This window comes from Ceratotherium simum, chromosome 22 (genome assembly GCF_057802395.1).
Source record: "Ceratotherium simum simum isolate JZ-2026a chromosome 22, ASM5780239v1, whole genome shotgun sequence".
NCBI classification, from domain to species: domain Eukaryota; kingdom Metazoa; phylum Chordata; class Mammalia; order Perissodactyla; family Rhinocerotidae; genus Ceratotherium; species Ceratotherium simum.
Window position 1 is genome coordinate 38,865,441 of NC_141921.1, and position 23,790 is coordinate 38,889,230.

At 46.0% G+C, this 23,790-nt stretch overlaps 1 protein-coding gene across 5 annotated transcripts in view; it reads left to right on the top strand.

Moving 5' to 3' along the window:
• The first annotated feature begins 1,561 nt into the window (after nucleotides 1-1,561).
• Nucleotides 1,562-23,790, top strand: part of ZBTB17 (zinc finger and BTB domain containing 17) — a 32,979-nt gene continuing 10,750 nt past the window's right edge. For 2 of the 5 annotated variants that reach the window (XM_087446754.1, XM_087446757.1), the window contains exon 1: nucleotides 1,562-1,668. In XM_087446754.1, coding sequence (XP_087302880.1) covers nucleotides 1,662-1,668 — 7 coding nt within the window. In that variant the 5' untranslated portion in view covers nucleotides 1,562-1,661. Of the gene's footprint in view, nucleotides 1,669-2,168; nucleotides 2,986-3,709; nucleotides 3,801-23,790 lie in introns of all 5 variants that reach the window. The other 3 variants (XM_087446755.1, XM_087446756.1, XM_004425615.2) reach the window with 3 other exon arrangements.

The following is a 23,790-nucleotide window of genomic DNA, read 5'->3' on the forward strand; positions in this document are numbered from 1 at the left end:
GGAGGGGCTGAAAGAATGGTCTCTAGACTGGGCCTCTAGTGATGGCTCTCAGAACACCACTGAACTCACCAATCAGGAGCTATTCTGCCACAATCAGGAAGATGCAGAATCAAGAGGCCATCACTGGGATTATTGCATTCAAGAACATATCCCCACAGCAAGGATCTATGGATCTAAATTTGGGACTAGGAGCTGGTTCTCAAGTACTAGAATGCTGAGTTTGGCTGTCACCATCTCACAGATGTTTCTGAACACTCATGAAGCTGAAGACTGACCACCATGCACTGCTGCAAACCCCCACATCTGCATGACCTTGCTTGCCAGCAGAAATCAACTAACATCAGCAGGCCAATGGCTACGGCCTCACTTCCACCTTCCAAATCTTACCAACTGGCAGAACTCATCTGTATCTGGGATTCTAAATGCAACTGAATCCAGGAAATAAAATTTTAAATTTTTAGATTCTGAAAGAAATGGATACTGAGTCCTGACTGACTATATCCAACAGAGATGGACGCAGATGTAGATTTGTATGCTTAGTATTGGAAAGACTAGAGAGTTCCTATCAGATTTGCTATTATTTTCCTGTAAAAGAAAGGGTGAAGTTAACCGCTGCTGAGCGTTTTAGTTTCTCTGGTCATTGTGAAGAGAGGAGCAGGGAGTTGGCCAGACTGACATTTGTTGAAATCGGATTTAAGGCTCGCAGTTACGAATTTGTAGGGAACAGTCTTTCCTGTTGGGTACTTTCTCCAACTGTGCTTGGCTATTTGAGTGCAGGCGAAAAGAATAGCGCAGTTGGATTCACTCAGGGTTGGAACTCTTACCAAATCCATGTTACAAAAAGACACGGAGCAAAGAAACGAGTTTAGGGTAGTGGCAAGAGTGTTGTTAAAATTACGGATCATGGAAAATAAATAGGATCGGAAGTGAAGAAAGAGAAAGCCCGTGAACTGTGAGGAAGTACAAACGTCAATGGCCTAGAGGTGCTGAAAAGTTGGAAAGAGGCCGCAGAGGGACTAAGTCTGCACACTTTTGTTTCCAGGCACCCTCATTCACGCCCAGGCTAAGCCTGGATCTGCCCTAAATAGGAAGGAGGTAATGGTTGGCTCCGAAGGTAGAAAAACATAATCGGGGATCTGCAGCTTTGCAGCCACAACTAGGTTCGCATCTCTGCTCCACCACTTGTAAGACGCGTGACAATGGGCAATACATTTACCCTTTCTGACACTCCGTTTATCCTTCTCCAAAAAAAAGGGGGACGGGGGTGGGGGAGAATAATACTATCTTACGGTTGGTGAGAGGATTTAATGAGAACATGTACGTAAACCGCTTAACACTGTGCCTGGCACACAGTAAGCGCTGAACACGCAGAAGCTGTTACTGTTATATTTGGAAGGGAACGCCAAGGAACCGTTACAATGACGACAATTCTAATCGCACAAGTACTGTAATACAGAACTTCTGGATAGCTAGGCGCATGCGCCTGTCCGCGATCCTCCGCAGGCGCGGGCGCTGCGCATGCGCCGGAAGTTGCAGCTGGGAAGCCAGCGAGGTCGGTTCCGCCCGACTCTAACATGGCGGCGCCCTTTGTCTGCTCTGAAGTGCCGTCCCCGGCCTTCTCGCGGCCGTGATGTACCTCCCTCGGCGGTGGGGTCCGGGACATGGCAGGTGAGGGTCAGCAAGCGCCTCGGGCCGGGGGAGTCCCGGGAGCCGGGCGGAGGCAGCAGAGGATGGGGCGCAGCGGGACGCCGGGGACGGTTGTGTGGGGGAGGGGAGGGAAGTGGACTGGGAAGGGAACCTGGACCGAGGCGACCCCGCGAGGCAGGAGGGTGCGGGGCAGCTGGGCGGGGGGTGCCGCTGGGCCAGCAGGCGGGGAGGGGGCGGGCGGATCGCCGTCCCAGCGAGGGAGCACGAGTCGCCTCCGGACTGGATGACACCCCAGCTGGTAGCATCTCCGTCCCCGCCGCCCGGCTGTCACCGCCCCTTGACCCCGCGCACCGCGGCGGGTGGGCGTTCTGCTGCCGCGAGGTGGCGGGGTGCCGGGGCAGCTCCCAGCAGCCGGCCGGGGCCGGGGGGCACAGGCCTACAGGGCCTAGGAGGTGCCAGCAGAGTAGGAGGCCGACACGGCCCCCGCATAAGATTATTTCATTCATTCATTCGTTCCACAGACAGTGGTTCAGCACCTGATGGGCTCTGAGGATAGAGCAAGTGATCCAGGCAGACTTGATCCTGGTGGAGTGGCTAAAAGTGTGAACTGTGGAGTCAGGCAGCCCGAGTTTGAATCCCGACTCTGCTTGCCAAGTGTGTCCTTAGGCACATTAAGTCCTCGCTTTCTGCCTCGGTTTCCTCATCCTTAAAGCAGAGATGATAATAAAATCTCCTTCCTAAGATTGTTATAAAGATTAAATGAGGTAAAGGTGGACAGTGCCGAGGACTCTTCCTGGCACAAAGTGAATACTGTGTGTGTTTGTTGCAGTTATTGTGTATTCATGTCATCATCACCCAGAGCTCAGAGACTCGTGGGAGACATAAATAGGGAATTCTGTTACTGCTAGGATGGAAGAACAGCCTTCCTTGCTCTGGAAACACAAAGTAGAGGCACCTCACTCTTCTAGGCGAACCTAAGGATGCTTCTGCCCCCCAGGAAGTTGAGACCTAAAGGATGCTTAGGGAACTGGAAGCAGAAAAAAAAGGGAAGAGTGTTCTCAGTTGGAGATGGAGTTGGCGAGAAAGCTCAGAGGCCAGGGTAATGATGGAATTAAGTTCTCTGCCTCGAGACAGAGATGAGAGGTAAGACTAAAGAAGCCGGCCATGGTGTGGTCCTAGGGGCCCTTGTAAACCTAGTTAAGGACTTTCAGTTTGAGGTTAATGGGAAGCCATTCACATTTCAGATTTGTGGATTAGAATGATCACTCTGGCTACATGAAGAATGTATTAAAGGGAGTGGGCCTGGAGGCCAATTAAGAGGCTGCTAGAATAATCCAGGTGAGAAATGAGGGTGGCCTTGAGTTAGGTTAGAGGCAGAGAGTGAGGAGAGATGTTTGGGAGGTAGAATTGACCAAAGCTGGTAATTACTTAGATGAGGGAGTTAGGGGCAGGGAGGAGTCAAGATCGACCCCAAGTTTGTGACTGGTGGGTGGTGATGCTGCTCAGTGTGATAGGGAACAGGATGGGGATCAGGTTTGAGGAGGGAAGATAAATTTAGTTTTGAACGTGTTGAAAGTGGGCGCTTGGAAAACATTCAGGTGGAGCTGTCCAGGGGTGATCTAGCAGTTGTCATCCATCAAAAGTCACTAAAGTTATGGGAGGGGCTGTGCTCACCTAGAGTGCAGGTGTGAAATGAGAAGCAGTGTCCGGGACGTCCCAGAGGAGTGCTGATGCTGCAGTACTACGTGGGCACAGCCTCGTTGCTTTCGCTTATCAACATTGTGTTGTCTTTGAGTAAGCGGGAGTTCCTGAGTGTAGGGACTGGGACTGAGTTTATTCGTCTTTGTGCCCCAAGTGTCCAGCAGTGTCTGGCATGCAGCAGGCCAATAAGGAGCCAATTTAACATTTATTGAGCACTTACTCCGTGCTAGGCTCTCTACTCTGTGCTCTGTACTCTGTGCTCATTTGCCTGTGTTTGATGGATGAATGAAAGGGCAGCTCTTAGGGAGCAGGTACCCTTTGGGTTCTCATCAGATTTTCTACTCGGGTGTCTTTGATTCAGGTAATGGGCTGGAGGAGGAGAGCCAAGCTGGAGTTTACACAGACAAACTGCCAGAAAAGAGTAGCCTGCCTGGGCTACTTGGAAATCTGAGGTATGTCTGTAATACTCAGGGATGAAACAAACCAGGAGGTCAGTTTGTCCTTCTTCTCTAGGCTCAGTGTGATTCAGATCACCCTTTCAAGATAGCTTTTTCTTTAAAATTATACGGTAGTGACAAAACCCTAGTTAGTTTGGTTGGGAAGTTGTTGGTGTTATTATTTTTGTTTTACCAACCAAGACCAGACTAGGTTAATCGCTGGGCAATGCTCACACCTTGTTTTAATTAAGTACAATCTAAAATATTCCAACAAAGCGATCCTAAAATACACTGGCTGAAACAAAATAGAAGTTTATTTCTTGCCCCTTAGTAGACTGGAAGTAGGCAGTCCAGAGCTGGGAGGGCAGCTCACTGTTCCATGAAGTCACTCCTGTTCCACTGATCGTGTGGCTCTCCTTGCTCAAACCCAGGCTTCCATCTCATGGTCTAAGCTGGCTGCTCCAGCTCCTGCCATCGTGTATGCATTCTATCTGGCAGAAAGGGAAAGATAGGGTGGAGAGCACATGCTCATTCGTTTTAAGGTTCTGATGTTTAAAGATAAATATTTTTGTGTATGTCCCCGAACATAAGCATCTGGTGTACAACCAAAGAACAAATCATGACTGTTCCAGTGCTGGAGGGAAAGCTTGCTGAGAGAACCTACCGTGTCCCCGGTATGACTGGATTGCTGACTTTGGGGTGTGGGCCCAGCCTGAGGGGAAGTCACTGTGGTGAAAGAGGGCTGGGTGTGCTGCTCTGGCTTTGGGAGGGCTTGTGTTGCTTGGGCCCACAGAGTCCAGGCTTGTTTTTGCATTTAGCATTTTCTGTGCCCAGTGTGTCAGGTGCTGTGCTGGGTGCTAGGGACGTGGAGATGAGTGAGACTGGATCCCGGGAGCAAGGAGCTCCTAGCTGTGTGGATGATCACAGTACAATGCAAGAAACACCACAGAGGTCTGTTCACAAGTAGACACAGGTCTGTGTCTAGTGCACAGAAGGATGACTGATGTTGGAAGGCTCTATTGAGGGGAAGATTTAGAGTGATCGCCATGTTTTGGATTGATACTGTAAAGGTCCCCTCAGATAGAGGCAGCGAGGGCTCTGGAGTTGGATTGTGAATCCCTGCTTCCCTGTTTAGTGGCTCTGTGTCCTGAGAGCCGGTTACTTAATTGCTGTGCCTCGGTTTTCTCATCTGTAAAATAGGGATAACAATATCTACCTCACGGGATTGTTTTGAGAATTATGTGAGATCAAGCATGTAATTCACAGGGTCTGCTGTGTAAATGGTGCAGGATGGTGGGAAGCCAGAGAGGCCAGTTAGACTGCAGTGGAAGAAGGCCTAAACCTATGGGGAAGCCAGGTTGCCATCCTCCCTTGAGGCAGGAATTATCCAGGTTGTACACAGAGGATCAAGGAGTCCTCTGTGCCCTCCCTGTTTTTCTCAGGAGTTCCACCAAGCTTTCTAATTAAAGTTGTCAATCTGGATTCTCAGAGACCATACTGTGAAAGGTCTGGTGAGGGATTGTTTGGGAAGGGAAGGATTCCCTCTGTTTGTTAATTCATTTAAGCTAAATGCTTCTAGGAAGCCTTCTCTGAGCCCTACCCAGCCCTCCACCCCAGCTGAGTTTGGAGCGCCTCCTCTGTGATTTCCTGGCAGTCTACACTGATCTCTGAGTACACTCTCACCTCGTGTTATAGTCAAAGGTTTTCTTGCCTGTCTCCCCATTAGACCACAGCATCTTGCCTGCAGGGATGGGATCTTGTTTCTCCTGGTATTCCCAGTGTGTAGCTCATTTCCTGGCAAATAGCTGTGCTCAGTAAATGTTGTTGGATGGATGGATGATCAGCCTCGATTGGCTGAAGAGGAACTGGCAGTTGGGGCCAGAGAGAACTCCAGTGTGACGTGGGGTTGGTATGCTGTTGATTGAAGAGAGAGAACCTGATGGTTTATTTGGTATCTGGCTGTAATGTGGGATATAGACATGGTGAACTATGATCTAAACTATGAGAAGATAGTTTGTCTTTCTGTCTTTTTCCAGTAGAGCAGGGTTTCTCAACCTTGACATTATTGACATTTGGGGCTGGGTAAGTCTTTGTTATGGGGCACTGTCCTGTGCACTTTGGGATATTTGGTAGCATCCCTAGCCTCTACCCACAGATGCCGGTAGTACCCACCTACTTCCAGCTGTGACAACTAGAAATGTCTCCAGACATTGCCAAGTGTCTCCTGGGGCAAAATCGCCCGCAGCTAAGAACTCCTGCGGTATAGGGTACTGGCTAGAAGCGTGAACTTCCAAGTCAGACATACTGGACTCATTCTCATTCTTAGACTTACTAGCTCTGTGCCTTTGGGCAAAGTACTTGACCTCTCTAAGCCTCAGTTTCCTCAGGTGTGCGGTGGGGATAATGATGCCCTCACATGTAACTTTACTGGGTGGAATTACTAATAAGGTAATGCGTGTAAAATGCTTAGTCGCATCCCTGACCATAATTGGTAACTAGCATTGTTATGTGTTAGTTAGGAGAAGATGACCCTTGAGAGGGACAAGCAAGAAAGTGTGCAGAGTTGAGGAAGAAAAATATCTTTAGTATAGGAGTACATGCGCGAGGTACAAAAATCAGAAGGTTCTAAAGAATGTACTGTGGAAAGTAAGTCACCCTCCCGAGGCTGACCTAGTTCCTCTCCCAGATAGCTGTTAATAGTACCTGTGTGTCCTTCCAGAGCTGTTCTATACATACATATGTCTGGAGGTATATGTGGGAAGACCATGTTTTAAGAGTCAAGTGGCTTGATTTGCAGCACATACACTGAACCCTGCCGGTTAGAATGCTGAGAGGGTGGCCTCTGTGGGTGGAGCTTCAGAGTTTGAACAGTTTGCTGTGAAAAAGACCAGGTGGCCCAGTCTCTACCGGCCTGGAATTCCCCGAAGGATGGTGCCTGTGTGGGTGGCATGGAGGTACTCAGATGTGGTGTCTGGCGGGGTAATGGACACCACAAAAGGGAGGGACCCCAACCTTACAGAAAACGAAAAACTCCAAATACATTTTGTGCACAAAGCATATTGTCCTAGAGACTATAATCTAATTTTTTTCTTGGCTGCAAGTTTTAAATGATTGAAATAATAGAGGTCACAAAGAGTAAGCATTTTAGCACTGAGTGATTTCAGCATTTGCTATAGATGTGTGTGTTGAGTGTCAGCATAGGTGCCTGGCACTCTCTGAGGTCCTCAAGGGTATCAATAGTTTGGCAGTCCGAGGGCCAGTTAAGGCTGACCTCAGTAATGTAATCACAGTTGCACAGAGAAAACCAGGGCATGGGCTCTTAGGTTCAAACCTGGTTGTTACGAATTGGAAGAGAGAAGCCTTGAGCTTCAAAGGAAGGAAGCAAAGGGCATGGTTAGAACTGGGAGTTGTTCCCTCCTGTCTAAATAGCAGCAGACAGAAGCTCAAGGGTGGCACTTCCATCTGAGAGGAGGGACCAGGCCAGAAAGTGGGCTTGGTGTCTTCACTGTAACATCAAAAACATATTCAGCTTCTGTTCTTAAAAGGTCTGGCAGTAGAACCTGTTCTCCCCACCCCACCCGCACCCCTTCCTCTCCTGGAACTGTTAATCTAAGCAGTCACTTTCCTGTTCTGAATGGAAGGCTCTACCGCCCAGGGGGACACTGTCTCTCCCTAGCTCAGAAGCCAGGTTGGTGAAGTGCTTCTCATTTCAGGAGTCTTGGGGCTGTGTGGGCCCCTGTCAGGGACTTTCCTGGTTTACTGTGACTCAAGTCAGCTGCCCAAGTTAATGCTTCGAAACGTTGTTTAAAATCAGAAAGAACATTGTTTAATTTTGTAAGTTGTTTTTGTTAAATATTGAGTAGATACAAAAAATATGTACAGTATAAAGAATATGGGTACAAGGAACACCCAGGTACCCAACACTCAATTTACAAAAAAGACGTTACCTTTACCTTTGGAGTGCCCCTCCCTGTCCCATCCCCACACCAGATAGTCGCTGAATTTTGCTTTTATCATTCTGTTGCCTTTCTTTATAGTTTTACCACGTGTGTTTGTACTGCTAAACAATGGGTTGTTTAATTTCACATGTTTTTGAACTTAATATAATCATGTCGTTTTTTTCAATGACTTAAATTTTTTGCTTAACATATGTTCTTGAGATTAAAACATGTTGCTTATAGTTGTATTTCATTTTCACTGATGCATAATGTTCCATTTTATGAAAATTTATTTATCTCTTCTATTGCTGATGGACGTTTGGGTTGTTTCCAATATTTTGCTGAGACAGACAGTGCTGCTGTGAGCATTCCTGGGTACAGCCTCTCCAGAGTACATCCCCAGGATGGGACTCACACAGGGTGTGTGCGTCTTTAGTTTGACCGAATAACAACAAATTGTTTCCAAAGTGGTTTCCCCAATTTGTACTTCAACCGACAATTTTGTTTGCTTCACATCCTGCTAACAATAGTCTTATCAGACTTTAAAATTTTTACGAATCTGATGGGAGTTCGGTGATATCTCATGTGGTTTTGATTTGCATTTTCCTGATCATTAGTGGGTTGAGCATTTTTTCATATACTTATTGATGATTCAGGTTTCAGCCTCTCTGAAACTGCCACTTAAATCTTTTGCTCATTTTTCTATTGGTTTGTTTGTCTTTTTATTATATAGAGACTTCTTGTTTGTTTTTTTGGTTACTAATCCTTTGTCAGTTATATGTGTTGTAACTATCCACTTCCAGTTTGCGGCTTGTCTTTTCACTGTAGGTTTTTTTTTAATGAACAAAAATTCTTAATTTTAGTATCATTTATCAATTTTTTTCTTTTATGGTCAGCACTTTTTGTTCCTTTTTAAGAATTTCCTCCCTACTTCAGGTTTCCGATGTACTTCCCTATATATTGTCTTCTAAATATTTTATGATTTTGCCTTTTACATTAAGGTCTTTAGTCCATTTAAAATTATTTTTGTGGGGCCGGCCCCGTGGCTTAGCGGTTAAGTGCGCGCACTCTGCTGCTGGCGGCCCAGGTTCGGATCCCGGGCGGGCACTGACGCACTGCTTCTCCGGCCATGCTGAGGCCGCGTCCCACATACAGCAGCTGGAAGGATGTGCAGCTATGACATACAACTATCTACTGGGGCTTTGGGGGGGAAATAAATAAATAAATAAAATCTTTAAAAAAAAAATTATTTTTGTGTGTGGTGTGAGATAAGGAGCTGACTTCTTTTTTCTTTTTTTTTTTAAATAAGGAGGTTTATTTTATTTATTTTTAAATAATTTTATTTATTTATTTATTTATTTATTTTCGCCAAAGCCCCAGTAGATAGTTGTATGTCATAGTTGCACATCCTTCTAGTTGCTGTATGTGGGACGCGGCCTCAGCATGGCCGGAGAAGCGGTGGGTCGGTGCACACCCGGGATCCGAACCCCGGGCTGCCAGCAGCGGAGCGCGCGCACTTAACCGCTAAGCCACGGGGCTGGCCCATCTTTTTTCTTTTCTTTAAAAGTGTACCAAGGGGGCAGACCCGGTGGCGCAAATGGTTAAGTGCACGTGTTCCGCTGCGGCGGCCCGGGGTTCGCCAGTTCGGATCCCGGGTGCACATCAACGCACCGCTTGGCAAGCCATGCTGTGGCGGCGTCCCATATAAAGTGGAGGAAGATGGGCATGGATGTTAGCTCAGGGCCAGTCTTCCTCAGCAAAAAGAGGAGGATTGGCAGATGTTAACTCAGGGCTGATCTTCCTCAAAAAAAAAAAAAAAAAGTGTACCAAATTGTCCCAGTACTATTTATTGAAAAAATACATTTCTTTCATGTGGATCTGTAAGTGTCACCAGTAACCATTATCATATGTCGAGTCTCCATAGATGTGTGGGTCTGTTTCTGGGCTCTTTACCATTTATTTTCCATCTCTGTGCCAATACCACAGTGACTTAACGGCTAAGTTTTTGTATAACAATTCTCGGTATCTAGTAAGGCCTTGGCCCTTTGCTCTTCCATCTTCACTGTAGATTGTGCTTCTCAAATTCTGTAAACGTTGTCGGGGTCTTTTGTTAGAATTGCTTTGAATTGATTACATATCAGTTTGGAGAGAGTTGACATTTTTATGATAGTGAGTCTTCCGATCCAAGAAGGTGGTATATCTCTCAATTTGTATAACTTACCAAAGTCTAACTTTAGTCAGTGTCTTTACACCCTATTCTCAGACAGTTAAGGACCTAAGTATGCTTTAATTCCTTTCACTCCCTCTGCAACTTTTATTCTATAGCTGTGTATTTTAGTTTTTTTTTTTAATTTTATAAGACGTTACTTCAGTACTCACTTATTTACTACTTTAGTTGGTTCTCATTCCTTCTTGCATTTAATACTTTCATTCTGGGATCGCTTTTTAATCTACTTGAAGTATATGTATATCTTTTATTTATTTATTTATTTTTATAATTTTATTTGTTTATTTTTCCCCCAAAGCCCCAGTAGATAGTTGTATGTCATAGCTGCACATCCTTCTAGTTGTTGTATGTGGGACATAGCCTCAGCATGGCCGGACAAGTGGTGCGTCGGTGCACGCCCGGGATTCGAACCCCGGACCGCCAGTATCAGAGCACATGCACTTAACCGCTAAGCCACGGGGCCGGCCCATATGTATATCTTTTATAATGTGTGAATTTGGGCTGTCCATTTGGGGGCCATCTAGTGGTTACAGATTCTCAAGGGGAGATTTTACCCTCCTCCAAATCTGGGTGCCAAGATTTGATATAGGCAGTTTTCTGTACAGTCTTCTTTCTGCTGAGGTATAACCCTTTGGGGCCCCAGCTTTATTCTGGAGGTCCCTCCTGTGAGACCTCCCTCCCTGGGGGGAGGAGGAGCTCGGGCTTGCTCAGTTCTGCAAATACCCTCAATACCCACCCTCAAAACTCCACTTGCTCTCTGGATTCTAGCCTTTGCTTAACTTTTTTTGACCTCTCAATATTCCTTACTGACTTGCCAGTTCTTTGGTGAAATTTAAAAGATGTCATGTGATTTTTCTTCAGCGTTTGTAGCTGTTTACAGTGAGAGTCGGCCAGGGCACTTGGTATGCCATGCTTCCAGAAATTAAGATGTTTCAGAGTTTTGTTTGTTTGTTTGTTTGTTTGTTTTGTGAGGAAGATCAGCCCTGAGCTAACATCCATGCCAATCCTCCCCTTTTTTTTTGCTGAGGAAGACCGGCTCTGAGCTAACATCTATTGCCAATCCTCCTTTTTTTTTTCCCCTTTTTCTCCCCAAAGCCCCAGTAGATAGTTGTATGTCATAGCTGCACATCCTTCTAGTTGCTGTATGTGGGATGCCGCCTCAGCATGGCTGGAGAGGCGGTGCATCCGTGTGCGCCCAGGATCCGAACCCAGGCCACCAGCAGTGGAGCACGTGCGCTCAACTGCTAAGCCATGGGGCCGGCCCCCAGAGTTTTAATTTTGTGTTTCATCTGGCAGCAGCAAACGATGAAGATTAGAACTAAGACTTAGTAATGTTCACTTTGGCTTTTATAAGATGTTTTGTAACACTCATTAGTAAAAAGAAAGGGAGTTAGTAAATGACAATTAATGACAGAGAATTTGCCGTTTTGAGACAGACTAGGGATCTGTCGAGCCTAGTATTCCGGGTCTGTCCTTGGAAGTTTTGTCCTTGTCTAAAGTGGAAGGAACATACCTTTTAGAGTATGGTGGACTTGGCCTTGAATCTGGCATGTCAGTGAGACCTAGGTCAGGCCACAACCTCTCTACCTTAATTTGCTCATCTGCACAGTGAGGGGGTTCATATTAATACCCTCCTCCCAGGATTATTGTGGCTATTGATGAGGTAGCATTTATATGTGAGACACTTTGCAGGTAGGTTGCCACGCAGATATTCCAGTTACTCCCTTCGGGGCCTCTATTGGTGGGGTTCTCTCCACGTGCCACTGCCCTTTGGAAATGACGAGCCTATGATTTCTCTTGCCAGTAACCTCCCCTCGAGTGCGTAGTCTGGTGACCTAATTATTAGCAAGGCTGTATTTTCTCTGGGCACAGTCCCACTGTCTTTTACCAAGACTCACTGTTTCCTTACAGCTGGGTGAAAAACCCCATCAGGTTGGGAAATCATAGCATTTGCACTGAGGACTCTCTGATCAATTACATCCAAGCATTAATTTTTACCCAACCAATGAATGTATTAAAAATTTGCACCAATATTGGCAGGCTGCCGTCCAAAGTGTACCATTTTATGCTCCTGCTCACTGGGAACATGTCCTGACCCACAGTGGAGACTGCCAGTCTTTTAAATCTTTGCCAGTCTGATACTGGAAGTGATGTCTTATGCTTATTTATGTTTCTTTGATTATTAGTAAGGTTGAACATCTTTTTTCTGTATGGAGTATATTGACCTCTTGTATTTCTTCTTTTCTGAATTGCCTATTCATTTCTTTGACTCATTTTTCTGTTGGGATATTTTTTATTGTTGATTAATTTTTTTATAACAGCTTTATAGAGATATTCACATACCGTACAATTCATCCATTTAAAGTGTACAATTCAGTGGCCCTTAGTAATCACAAAGTTGTGCAACCATCACCACTATCTAATTTCAGAACATTTTCATTATCCCAAAAAGAAACCCACCACCAATTAGCAGTCACTCTCCATTTGCCTCTCTTTCTCCCAGCCCTGAGCAACCATTTCATTATGGATTTGCCTATTCTGGGCATTGAAACATATGAAGATATGAATATATTGAAATATGGATATAAATGGAATCAAGCAACTATGGCCTTTTGTGACTGGCTTTTTTCACTTAGCATATTTTCAAGGTTTGTTCATGTTGTAGCATGTATCAGTACTTTTTTATTGTCAAATAATATTCCATTGTATGGACATAGCACATCTTTATCCATTCTTCAGTTTATGGACATTTGTAGTAGTTTCCACCTTTCGACTATTATGAATAATGCTGCTGTGAACATTAGTGTGGACACAATTGTGGGGACATATGCTTTCATTGTTGATCAATTTTAAGAGCCTTTTGTATATCAGGACTGTTAACCCTTATTTACCAAGTAGGCTGTAAATATTTTCCCCCAGTTTATATTTGCATTTGGGAAGTTGAGAAGATAAGGGTAATATGAATGAAACAGAAGATTTATATTTCTGACCAGTCTTTTATACCCTAAGAATTAAGTTTGTGTACCCTTCCTTCCCTATGACCACTCCACTAAGCAGCCCCTTGGGGCTGGCCTGCAGACCTTTCAGAGTGTCATGGCATTGCAAGTGCTTTGTCTCTGTCTCTCTCTGTGTCTCTGTCTTTCTCTGTCTGTCTCTCTCTCTCTGTCTCAGGCTGCCTGCCTTAGGACCAGGAACCAGGCAGCACTTGGGGTGGTTTCCAAGTTTTCTCAGAAGCTTGCACTTCAGAGTGGCTGGCTGAAAAACCGCCAGGGTTGCAAGTCATCCGTTAAAAGGCTCCCAGCAGCTTTGCTGATTCACCGCTGCTGCAGGTGGCGGGGATTTGAGGGGCAGGAGGTCGGCAGTGCTGTTTCTTCAAGGGTGAGCGCTGGGGCCCTGAGCTGCGTTTACTCCTCCCGGGGCTGCTGTCCATGAACTGTGTTCTAGAGCAGCACTCCGGCCTCTGCATTGGAGGAGCCCAACAGTTTTAAAAAGTTGGAAATCAAGACATTGAGTTCTTTCCCACTTTTTATCCAGGCCTGACAAATTTTTGAGATCTCCCAAAATATTCCTCTAAAATATCTTTGTACCCATTTAGTTTTTCCCAGTCAAGTTTTACAAAATGTTAACTTAAGTTTAATCCTGTTTGGAATAGTAAATATACAATTTGGTGTTGGCTTCTGCTCTGTATAGTTCATAGTTGATGATCATGTCCTATATAGTTCATGTTCATAGTTGGAAATCTTAAGATTTCCAATATGAGGACAGTTTTAAATGAAAAAAAATCTGCTAAATGGTAGGTAAATATCTCATTTTGATTGTCACTCACATGGTATCTGTTATACTTCAAATGCATGCATTTGTAATCTGGCAGTCTTATTAATGAAATCATTTACTGAACATTTATTAAATCTTAACACTAGAAGGGTCCTTAGCAGTGATTAATCCTATTGAGGAAACAAATCCAGAAAAAGTCAGTCACGTGAAAAGCATGTGCTACATTAAGTCCAAATATGTCCATTTCCAAACAATTGGTATTCAACCTACTGTTTTCTTTTGGCTTGGATTCTTGATCTTAACCAGTATCATGGGACAACTAGTCCTTCCTTTGGAAGTGTCATGTTCTATCTTCATTCTCAATGAAAGCCTTGTTGCTCCCTCAAAATCATAGTGTTCTTTGTGGAAAGAAAGTGTTTTTTGCTGTCAAGTATGAAGCACCTCTGCCTTGTATTCCAGTTACTGTTGAGTGGAGTGAGCATTGCGGTGCACAGGGCGTTTTCCTGCTCATTTTTCAGGTTGAAACTTCATCTGTGATGGGTGCTTGGATTACTGATGAGATTTTACATCCATTTTTAGAAGATAAGTGTAGAGCATTAGGTTCCCCTTTTTTCTATAATTTATCAGTATTGCTTACATGAGAATAATGTAATAATAAGAATGTAATAATAAGAATGATGATGGCTAACAGTAACTTTATGAAGTGGAAACTTTTATCATCATCCCCATTTTACAGAAGGGAAATTGAGGTGCACAGATTAAGTATTCTAGCTCAAGTTACTTAACTAGCTTTGGCTCAATTCCACGACAGGAGTTTTAACTGGGTCCAGGAAGTCAGTAAACTCCCTGAAGTCGCATGCAGAACTGTGTGTGTGTGTGTGTGTGTGTGTGTGTGTGTGTGTGTGTGTGTGTGTGTGTGTGTGAATCTCCCTGGAGAGGTCTTCTTCAGCTTTATCATAGTGTCACAGGGGTTCATTGGTTTGTGAGAAAGGCTACCGGCTGCTCTTCTAGGGGATTTTCAATTTTGTCCCCTTAAGGAATTTTTGCTCATAAAGTTTTCCCAAGTGACACATTCTTTGTGCAAATTACCATAATTTTCCACTTCCCTTATGAGAATTTTTTTCCTGTTGAGAAGTTTTCCGTCACCAGGTCTTGTAGAAAATATCTTAAAGGTTTTATGGTAAATAGAAATGAAGGAACTCTGACTTTGGGGCATTTTCTTTCTTCCCCCTTTTCTTCCTTTTTTTTTACTTTCTGAGTTTTAACTTTTTAATAGATGATATTTACAAATGGTAAAACAAAAAATACAGACAGAATATACAGTGAAGAGTATAACTCCTTCCCACCCCTCCCTGTTCTGAGGGGATCCCCTTACCGGTTTCTTATACATCCCCCCAGAGACCTGGATGATTTCTTTTAAATGTGAGGAAGAGATGAATTGTCAGCCTGGGTTTATGGATTTGGACAAACAGCGTGGCCCAGCTTCCCTCAGGAAGGAAGGGTCAGGTACTAAATGTCAAAGGACTTTGAACCACTCCAAGAAGAGATGCTTAAAACTTTCAGAGGATGGTATAATATTTAGTGGGACAGCCACTTAACACAGGCTGCTCAGAAAGATACATGTAAGCGTGTGTTGGGTTCTGGGCACCAGCTAAACCTTCCCAGTGCCAGCTGGGGGTGACATTGTCCCATTTTTCACATCCCAAGTGTCCAGCACTGTGGGACTTCCTGACTTGTTTTTCTGCTTCTGGTCTCCCCCTTTCAGTCTGCTCTCTATACTGATGCAGCCAGAGTGACCTTTCAGAAATGTGAGCCTGGGGCCAGCCAGGTGGCGCAAGCGGTTAAGTGCGCGCGCTCCACTGCAGCCACCCGGGGTTTGCCGGTACAGATCCCAGGCGCGCACCGTCACACTGCTTGGCAAGCCATGCTGTGGCGGCGTCCCATATAAAGTAGAGGAAGATGGGCACGAATGTTAGTCCAGGGCCAGTCTTCCTCAGCAAAAAGAGGAGGATTGGCAGATGTTAGCTCAGGGCCGATCTTCCTCACAAAAAAGAAAAAGAAATATGAGCCTAACCGTGGCCCTCTCTTGCTTAACCCTCTGGCTTGGCTCCGGACTGGCCAGGATGAGTGCTAAGGCCTGGTGTGGCGGGCATGGCCCTGCGTGCCTGGCTCCAGCCTGTCCCTCTAACTGCATCTCTCACCACTTTCTCCACTCACTCGTTACTCTTGTGATGAGGAGGTGTGCTGTCCCCCCTCTGCCCAGTCCCCCAAGCATGCACACCATTCTTGTCATACACGTACACCATTGCTTATGCTGCCCTCTGCCTGAACGTCCTTCTTGCCTTTGGTCATGTGTCTTTTTAGATGTGGCTAGGTACCATATCCTCCCAGGGGTGGCACCCTTTCAGCATTCATCAGAGGGTAGTGACAGAGTCTTGAGTCTTTCTCCCCTGGTGGAAGGGCCTTGAGGGTGGGTGCTCAGACAGGCTTGGCCTTATTCCCCGTGGAGCCGCCAGCTCCCAGCAGGGCAGCTGCACTGGGTAGTGCTCTGCAGTCGGCTTTGAACTACATGTCCGCAACACTGTCCTCTCAGCCCACCAAGTTTGAAGACTGGACCCTTGAATCCATCTATATTTAACTTGAGATGGCAGTTCTTCCCAGGCTTTCTGCCCTGAGTTGCACAATAACAATGGCCTGACAGCAGAAATTTGAAGCCAAATGGGAACAAAGTCCGTGTGCTCTTTTGTCGCGTTGGATCAGGCTGCAGCTCCTTTGGTCTCCACTGACCACCTTCCTGAGGCTTTGACCAGCTGCCTTATGGGAGAGGAGCCGTGCGCTTCACTGGTAAAGGGAGTTCACTTGGGATAACCTGGTTTGTTTTGTTTTAATTAATTCATTTTTTTCCGCTTTTTGTTTAACTGTGTATTTTTTTTCCAATTATTTTATTGATGTCATATTGGTTTATAACATTGTGTAATTTCAGGTGTACGTTCTTATATATCAGTTTCTGTATAGACTGCATCATGCTCACCACCAATAGTCTAGTTTTTATCCGTCACCTTACATATGTGCCCTTTACTCCTTTCGCCCACCCCCCCCTCCCCCTTGCCCTCTGGTAACTACTAATCTGTTCTCTTTATCCATGTGTTTGTTTATCTTCCACATTTGAGTGAAATCATATGGTGTTTGTCTTTCTCTGTCTGGCTTATTTTGCTTAACATAATACCCTTAAGGTCCATTCACGTTGTTACAAACGGGATGATTTTGTCTTTTTTTATATCTGTACTGTATGTATATGCCACATCTTCTTTATCCATTCATCAGTTGATGGGCACTTGGGTTGCTTCCATGTCTTGGCTATTGTGAATAATGCTGCAGTGAACATAGGGGTGCGTAAATCTCTTGGAATTGTTGATTTCATGTTCTTTGGATAAATACCCAGTAGTGAAATAGCCGGATCATATGGTATTTCTATTTTTAATTTTTTGAGAACTCTCCATACTGTTTTCCATAGAGGCTGCACCAGTTTGCATTCCCACCAGCAGTGTATGAGGGCTCCCTTTTCTCCACATCCTCTCCAACCTTTGTGTTTAACTGTGTATTAGTTACAGACTTGTGTTAGAGAAGTACTATCTAATTCCACTTTTGCCAGTATTTGCACAATACTTCCTGTTATTTATCTTCTTTAATTCTCACAATCATCATTTATATGATGGTTTTTGTATTTAATGGATGAGCAATCTAGAACTCAGAGAAGCTTGCCTGAAGCCCCCTGGTAAGATTGGAGCTAGGATTCACATGCGTGTCCTGTGATTCTGAGTCCATTGGTCTTTATTCAATCCTTACTCCCATGGAGATCTCATTCCACCTGGGGCTTTAATCATCTCTACTTTAGACATCACAACTGTGATTGGCCAAAACAGAACTCTTGCTTCCCCCCACTAAATCTCTGCCCCACCATCATTCCTCATCTCAGTAAATGGCACCACCACTCGGCTCATTTCTCAGGCTAAAAATTTTAGTGTCCTCCTTGACTCCTTTTTTTCCTCAAACCCACATCTACTTGATCAGCTAATTATGTTGGTTCTCTCAAAACATATCCCTAATCTGACTACTTCTTGCCCTTCCTGCTGCCACCTTGATGGAGGCCGCTTCCCTCTCTTGCTTCTCTATTGGTGTTCCTATGTCTGCTCTCACCCACTTGCAGTCACTCTTCTGCTCTCAGCTCTGCTAGGACATCCCAACATATTTAGAAGAAACTGCGAAGTCTCACTTGCCTCTAAGACCCTGAGTGACCTCAGCCTCTGCTGCTACCAACCTCAGCTCTTCTCCTTCTCCCACTCTCCTCCTCCTCTCCAGGCACGCCGGCCCCTTGCCAAGGTCACGCCTGTCTCAGGGCCTCTGCATTTGCTCTTTGTGTCTGTAACGGTCCCTGGGCTAATAGTGGCGTCTCGCTCTTGCACTTCATCCAGGTCTTTGCTTAAATGTCACCTCCTCAGAGAAGTCCTCCGTAACCCTTTTCTTAAATATTAAATAGCCTCTGCTTCTCTGACCCCTCAGCTTGCTTTAGTTTTCTTCACAGCCCTTAGTATGTGACATAAATATTATATTGATTTATTACCTGTCTACCCCACTAGGCTCAAGGCTCTAGTAAAGTACCTGAGACAAGCAGAGAGTGAGCACTCATTAATAAACATTTGTGACAATCTTTAGTCTTTTCTCTAGGTCTGTTTCCTGGTTTATGGGCTGAGGCCCCCTCGAGGGGAATGCAGTAATTATGAGTAATTGTGCACTGGTATCACACCATGGATTTTCTGTATATTGGGGGAGATTTCTCATTCATGTATATAGAATTGTTTTCAAATATATGTAGATGCTGTTGTGATTAATAAAATGGAAATTCATTTTTCATAGTGGTTTTTGTCTATTATTCTCTCAGTTAACAAGCACCAGAAGTATAATTATCATTTTGTGAGGGTCCACAGGCTGTTTTGATCTCGAGTTAGTCATACTCAGAAAGGCCACAGATCACCGCTCTATACAATGCCTGTTCCCCAACTTGATTTGTAACCATTTGAGAGCAAAGTCCTGGGGTAGGTGCTATAAACAGCTGTAAGGGAGAAGTAAGAAGTAGTCCCAGCCAGCACCGAGTCTCTTCAACTTGGTACAGGGGAGACGAGGCACTGTAGCAGTGTAACTTCGGGCTGTGTTGGTGTGTCGCCACTGCTCAGGGAGAATTGGGGAGGGGGTGGGAGTGGAGGATGTTGGGAGAATGATCAGATACCATGCAAATCCCACATGTTCTCATTTTGTCCTTTTGATAGTGAGGCCCTTAATTTACCCTGTGTCAAGTTTCCAGGATCCCCAGAGCAAGTACTAACATAATGGATTCTAAACTGACGTGGGTGTACTGGGATACAGGATAGCACTTTCTTTCAGGGACGGGGATGCCCGCTCCCACTTCAGAAGTGTCATTAGGGGCTGGCCCTGTGGCGTAGTGATTAAGTGCGCGTGCTCCGCTACTGGCGGCCTGGGTTGGGATCCTGGGCGCACACCGACGCACTGCTTGTCTGGCCATGCTGGGGCCACGTCCCACATACAGCAACTAGAAGGATGTGCAACTATAACATATAACTATCTACTGGGGCTTTGGGGAGAAAAAGGGGAAAAAAGAAAAAAATCTTAGAAACAGTGGTAGTGGTATAGTTTGTAAAGCAAAGTCAATATCATAATATAATTTTATACTTATATATTATTTTTAGTGAAAAAAAAATCAATGTGTTTTATAACACAAACTTCAGCAAAGAAAATACTACCGAATCTTGGCTGGTAGGATTATGTAGAAGGTAGTAGTGATTTTGAGGGTGGGGGCCACTGTCCAGTAGAAGATGAAATATCAGAATGTGGGGCTGTCGGGAAGGGCTGAGTCAGGTTTGTATGCTTATCTAAAGGGGAAATTGATTTTAAAAGTTTGAGACACACAAACTTAATGTAAGAGCTGTGTTTGCTGGGCAAGGAGGAAAGTGCCAGAAGCGCTGGCTTTGTTGATCTTTGCCACGTTGCACTGAAAAGTGACGAGTTGTCACACTGGGTGGGTGGTAGGGTTAGGTAGGTGTTTCATGTTTTCAAGGCTGGCCTGCTGTGAATTTCCATTTTCTTGGCCCAAGTCTGTGTGTGCTAAGCTGTATACAGGAGCCACCTGTATTTCTAGAAAATCAGGAATGCTGAGCAACTGGAAGCCAAATGGTGATTCCTCTCACCTGCTTCAGGTTCCTCAAGGCCCCTGGACACGAGATGGCTGTGTCTTGTCCAGGCCCGCAGCTGGCAGAGCATGTTCCCGGAGCCAGGACTGTTGCTTGTCAAGATCAGCATCTCCTTGTGGTAGGCCAGTTGTTTCCTGGCTTAATGGCTTCCCTCTGGGTGGCAGTTTGGAAACACTGCATGCAGTTTAGTGCTTGCTAATAACCTGGGTGATAGTTCATGTTTGACACATGCCCATTTGACTCTGAGATGGAGCAGTGCTCTGTGGACCCACTGAGAGCTCTGGGCAGGCACTCCACTTCACCCAGGAGCACCCCCGGGGTTTAACAGAACAGTTGTTCAGTATAAAGTGCTTCCCCGACAGAGAAAATCGCTCTGAATGGTTCTTGCCCAATGCCCTCCCTTCACTCCCTCCCTCTCTTAATGTTAATCAGGCTCCAGGATTTTTCCAGATTGCCTTTAGAAGGAATAAAGGGTTATGATTACAACTTCTTAACAAGGTCAAGTCACTAAATAGTTATCAAATGCACCCGAGGTACCCAGCATAAAAGGATATGTAGAACCACTGATATGATCTTTGGCCTTAAAAAACCCATAATCTGCATCTCTGCTTCCTGGTAACAATAGTTTGTTGAGTGCTTACCATATGCCGGGCACCGCACAGGCCCTTTGCTTACATTACCTGATTTAATCCTGTAACGACGTGGGAAGTAGTCCCATTGGCCCCATTTCGCCAGAGGAGAAGCTCTGCTGGAGATCAGCTGCTAGTATGGTGGGTGGCGAACCTGGATTCAGGTCCTCCCTGGCCTGACCCAGAGATTCTGCTGCCTTCTCGGGGCTGAACCCCTTCTGGAATCCCTAAGTCTTGGAGGCAGCAGTACAGAACTTGGCACCCAGAGTAGCCATGTTCTTAGTTTTTAGGTGATTGGGCTGTGCCTTGCCTGGCACCATGTTGCTTGGCATGTTGAAGAGACTCCATAAATGCCGTTTCGTTGTTACTGGGGAGATCTGGGATTCAAGTTTTGTTGAATTGGGCTGGTGGCTTTCCCGCCCCAGGGAGAACCCTCTCTTAGTCCGCAGTCTGTTACAGATGTGTTGGAACTGAAGGACAGTTGGGAGGGGTTGTGTTTTCTGGGCCAGCCTCGCTGAATCCCACTCCTGAGCCTTTGCGGCTCTTTCATCTCCACTGAGACCTGAGGCCCCGGGACTCAGCCGCGGTGACAGCAGCGGGAAGCGTGGTTGGAATTAACTCCATCTTTGCTCGGATTGAGTGTGGCACCTGTACCTCACTTCTTTTTAGTTAAATATTTTGAAAAACGTCCCCATAGAAAAGTATATGAAATGTACACATTTAGTTTAAATAGTAAATCTGGGCATTTCCAAGTAAAGAAATAGAACACTCCCGTATCTCAGAAGACCCCTGATGGCCCTCCTCCCATCCAGAGAGAATGATTTTTTGTGAGTCGTTCCCTTTTCTACGTAGTTTTACCATCTGTAGCAGTTCTCTTGCTGTAAGCAAACCACCTCAAAACTGAGTGGCTTAACCCATCAGCAGTTTATTATTTCTCCCAATTTTGTGTGTTGACTGGGCAGTTTTTTTGTTCCACGAGGTGTTGATGTCATTCATGTGACAACGCCCAGCTGGTAGCTGGGCTGGAAGGTCTACGAAAGCGACTCTTATGCTGGAGCCTTGGTGCTGTCACTGGGGGCATCTCAATTCTTCTTCATGTGTCCTGTGCACGTTGGTGTCTCCTCCGGGGCCCCTCCGTATGTCCTCTCTCTCCAACAGGAGAGCTTGGACATCCCTATAGTGGGGTGGCTGGATTCCAAAAGAGTAAAGCAGAATGTTCTAGACCTCTTAAGGGCTAGGCCTGGAACTGGCACAGAGTCACTGTGTCCTGTTGGTCAGAGCTGTCCCAGGGCCACCCAGATTCAGTTGGAATCTCATAGCAGGTGTGGCCGGGTGGGGGGAATTGTTGGTGGCCATCCTCGGAGACTAGTGCCCACTATCCGTGTCCCTGTTGCTTAGCTGGGCCTGTTTGGAATCACACTGCAGGGCTTCCCCGGGTCCCTCACTTTTTCTTTCCCAAATGAATTCCTTGTGAGACAGGCCAGGGCTATGTACCCAGCCAGGCTTTTGGTCATCAGGAGAGCATCCCGGCTCTGACACCTGAGGTCTCCCCCATTAATCAAGGATAACAACTGAGCAGCTGGCAAGTGGTGTCCCTGGAAAGGTGCCCGATTGCAGTCAGGAGTTTGTGTTCGAAGGTCAGGTCAGTCTCGGAGTGGGCGAGTCGTGTGCTGCTCTGGGGCTTCATTTTCTGCATCTAACATGAGGACTTTGGGCTTGATGGGCTTTGTGGTCTTGTTCTGTTTGTGTTTCTGTAGGTCTAAGTTTTTAGGGTCTTTCCTAGAAGTAGCTTTAACTAAGGCCCACATTTATCACCCTTAAAGCAAGATGAGGGGCCGGCCCTGTGGCTTAGCGGTTAAGTGCACGCGCTCCGCTGCTGGCAGCCCGGGTTCGGATCCCGGGCTCGCACCAACGCACCGCTTCTCTGGCCATGCTGAGGCCGCGTCCCACATACAGCAACTAGAAGGATGTGCAACTATGACATACAACTATCTACTGGGGCTTTGGGGGAAAAAATAAATAAATAAATAAAAATTTATTAAAAAAAAAAAACTATTTAAAAAGCAAGATGAAATAAGGAGGAAGGGATCTCACACTTGTGCTGGAGTGAAGGGCCCCGCATACCAAGGGTGGGGCCGATGGGAACAGCACTTTGTCACCGACGTGGTAATGAGAAGCAGACTGGCTGTGGATCTTATTATTGTGTCTGAAGTCTCCTCAGACAGTGACCCCTCATTGTGCACTCAGGACAGGCAGCTCCCACCTCCCTGTCTGTGGTACCCACATGTCCCACTGTGTGGCCCAGGCAGGTGCATCATCTTCCATACTCTCACCTCTTTTCCTGGACCCCTCTAAGCTTGGCCAGATCCTGGTGGGTTCCTGTCACTGTGGAGTGTAAAAGAGAAAACAGGAGACAGTCAGAGGATTGCTCTGATCGTTCTAGAGCATTTCACGTGGGTTTGGAGTAGGGGACTGCCTGGTTCTAGCTCAGCCCCTCTGAGGGAAGGACCAAGCCAGCTGGCCTCTCACCTGCTCACCACATTGCCTTGGGGAGCAAAAGATTGAGCTTTTTAGCAGGCAGTTAGCTGGTGGAGGTGAGCGCTGGAAGACAGCGGGGGTGGGGGGAGGCTCTGAGCTTCACCTGCTCCTTGAGGGGTGCAGTTAGAAAATCCACAGAGCCTGCTGCTGACAGCATCTCTGTGGATGACAGCATTTAGCACTTGGCAAGCCCCCCGGGGCTGTGCTCACACTCCCTGGGGGGCTGATCACATGACTGGGCTTGTGAGCATATGTTTAAGGCTGCTTATCTGTTTGTGGGAACGGCCTTCTTTTTCTTTCTTTTTCTTTTAGTTCCTCTTTCTACTTTCGCTGCTCCGTCCTTTTCTTTTATCCTCTCTGGTTTTCTCTCTTCCTTTGCTTTCTTTGATTTTGCAAGAACAGATACTCTTTTAGGAGTATTTCTCCGTTGGAACAGCTTTGGAGGCTGCCTCTGAGGAATTCTAGAGGCCTCTGGTTTTCTCCTCCCGACACCCACATCTGGGGAGGAGCCCACTTCTGGGCGGGCATCTCGCGTCAGAAGAGTGCAGTTAGCATTGGGTGGAAAGCATGACTCATGGGCACACAGCTGCTCTCCTGTGTGGGGTCGAGTGGGGGGACTGGAGGGACTGGGCCACC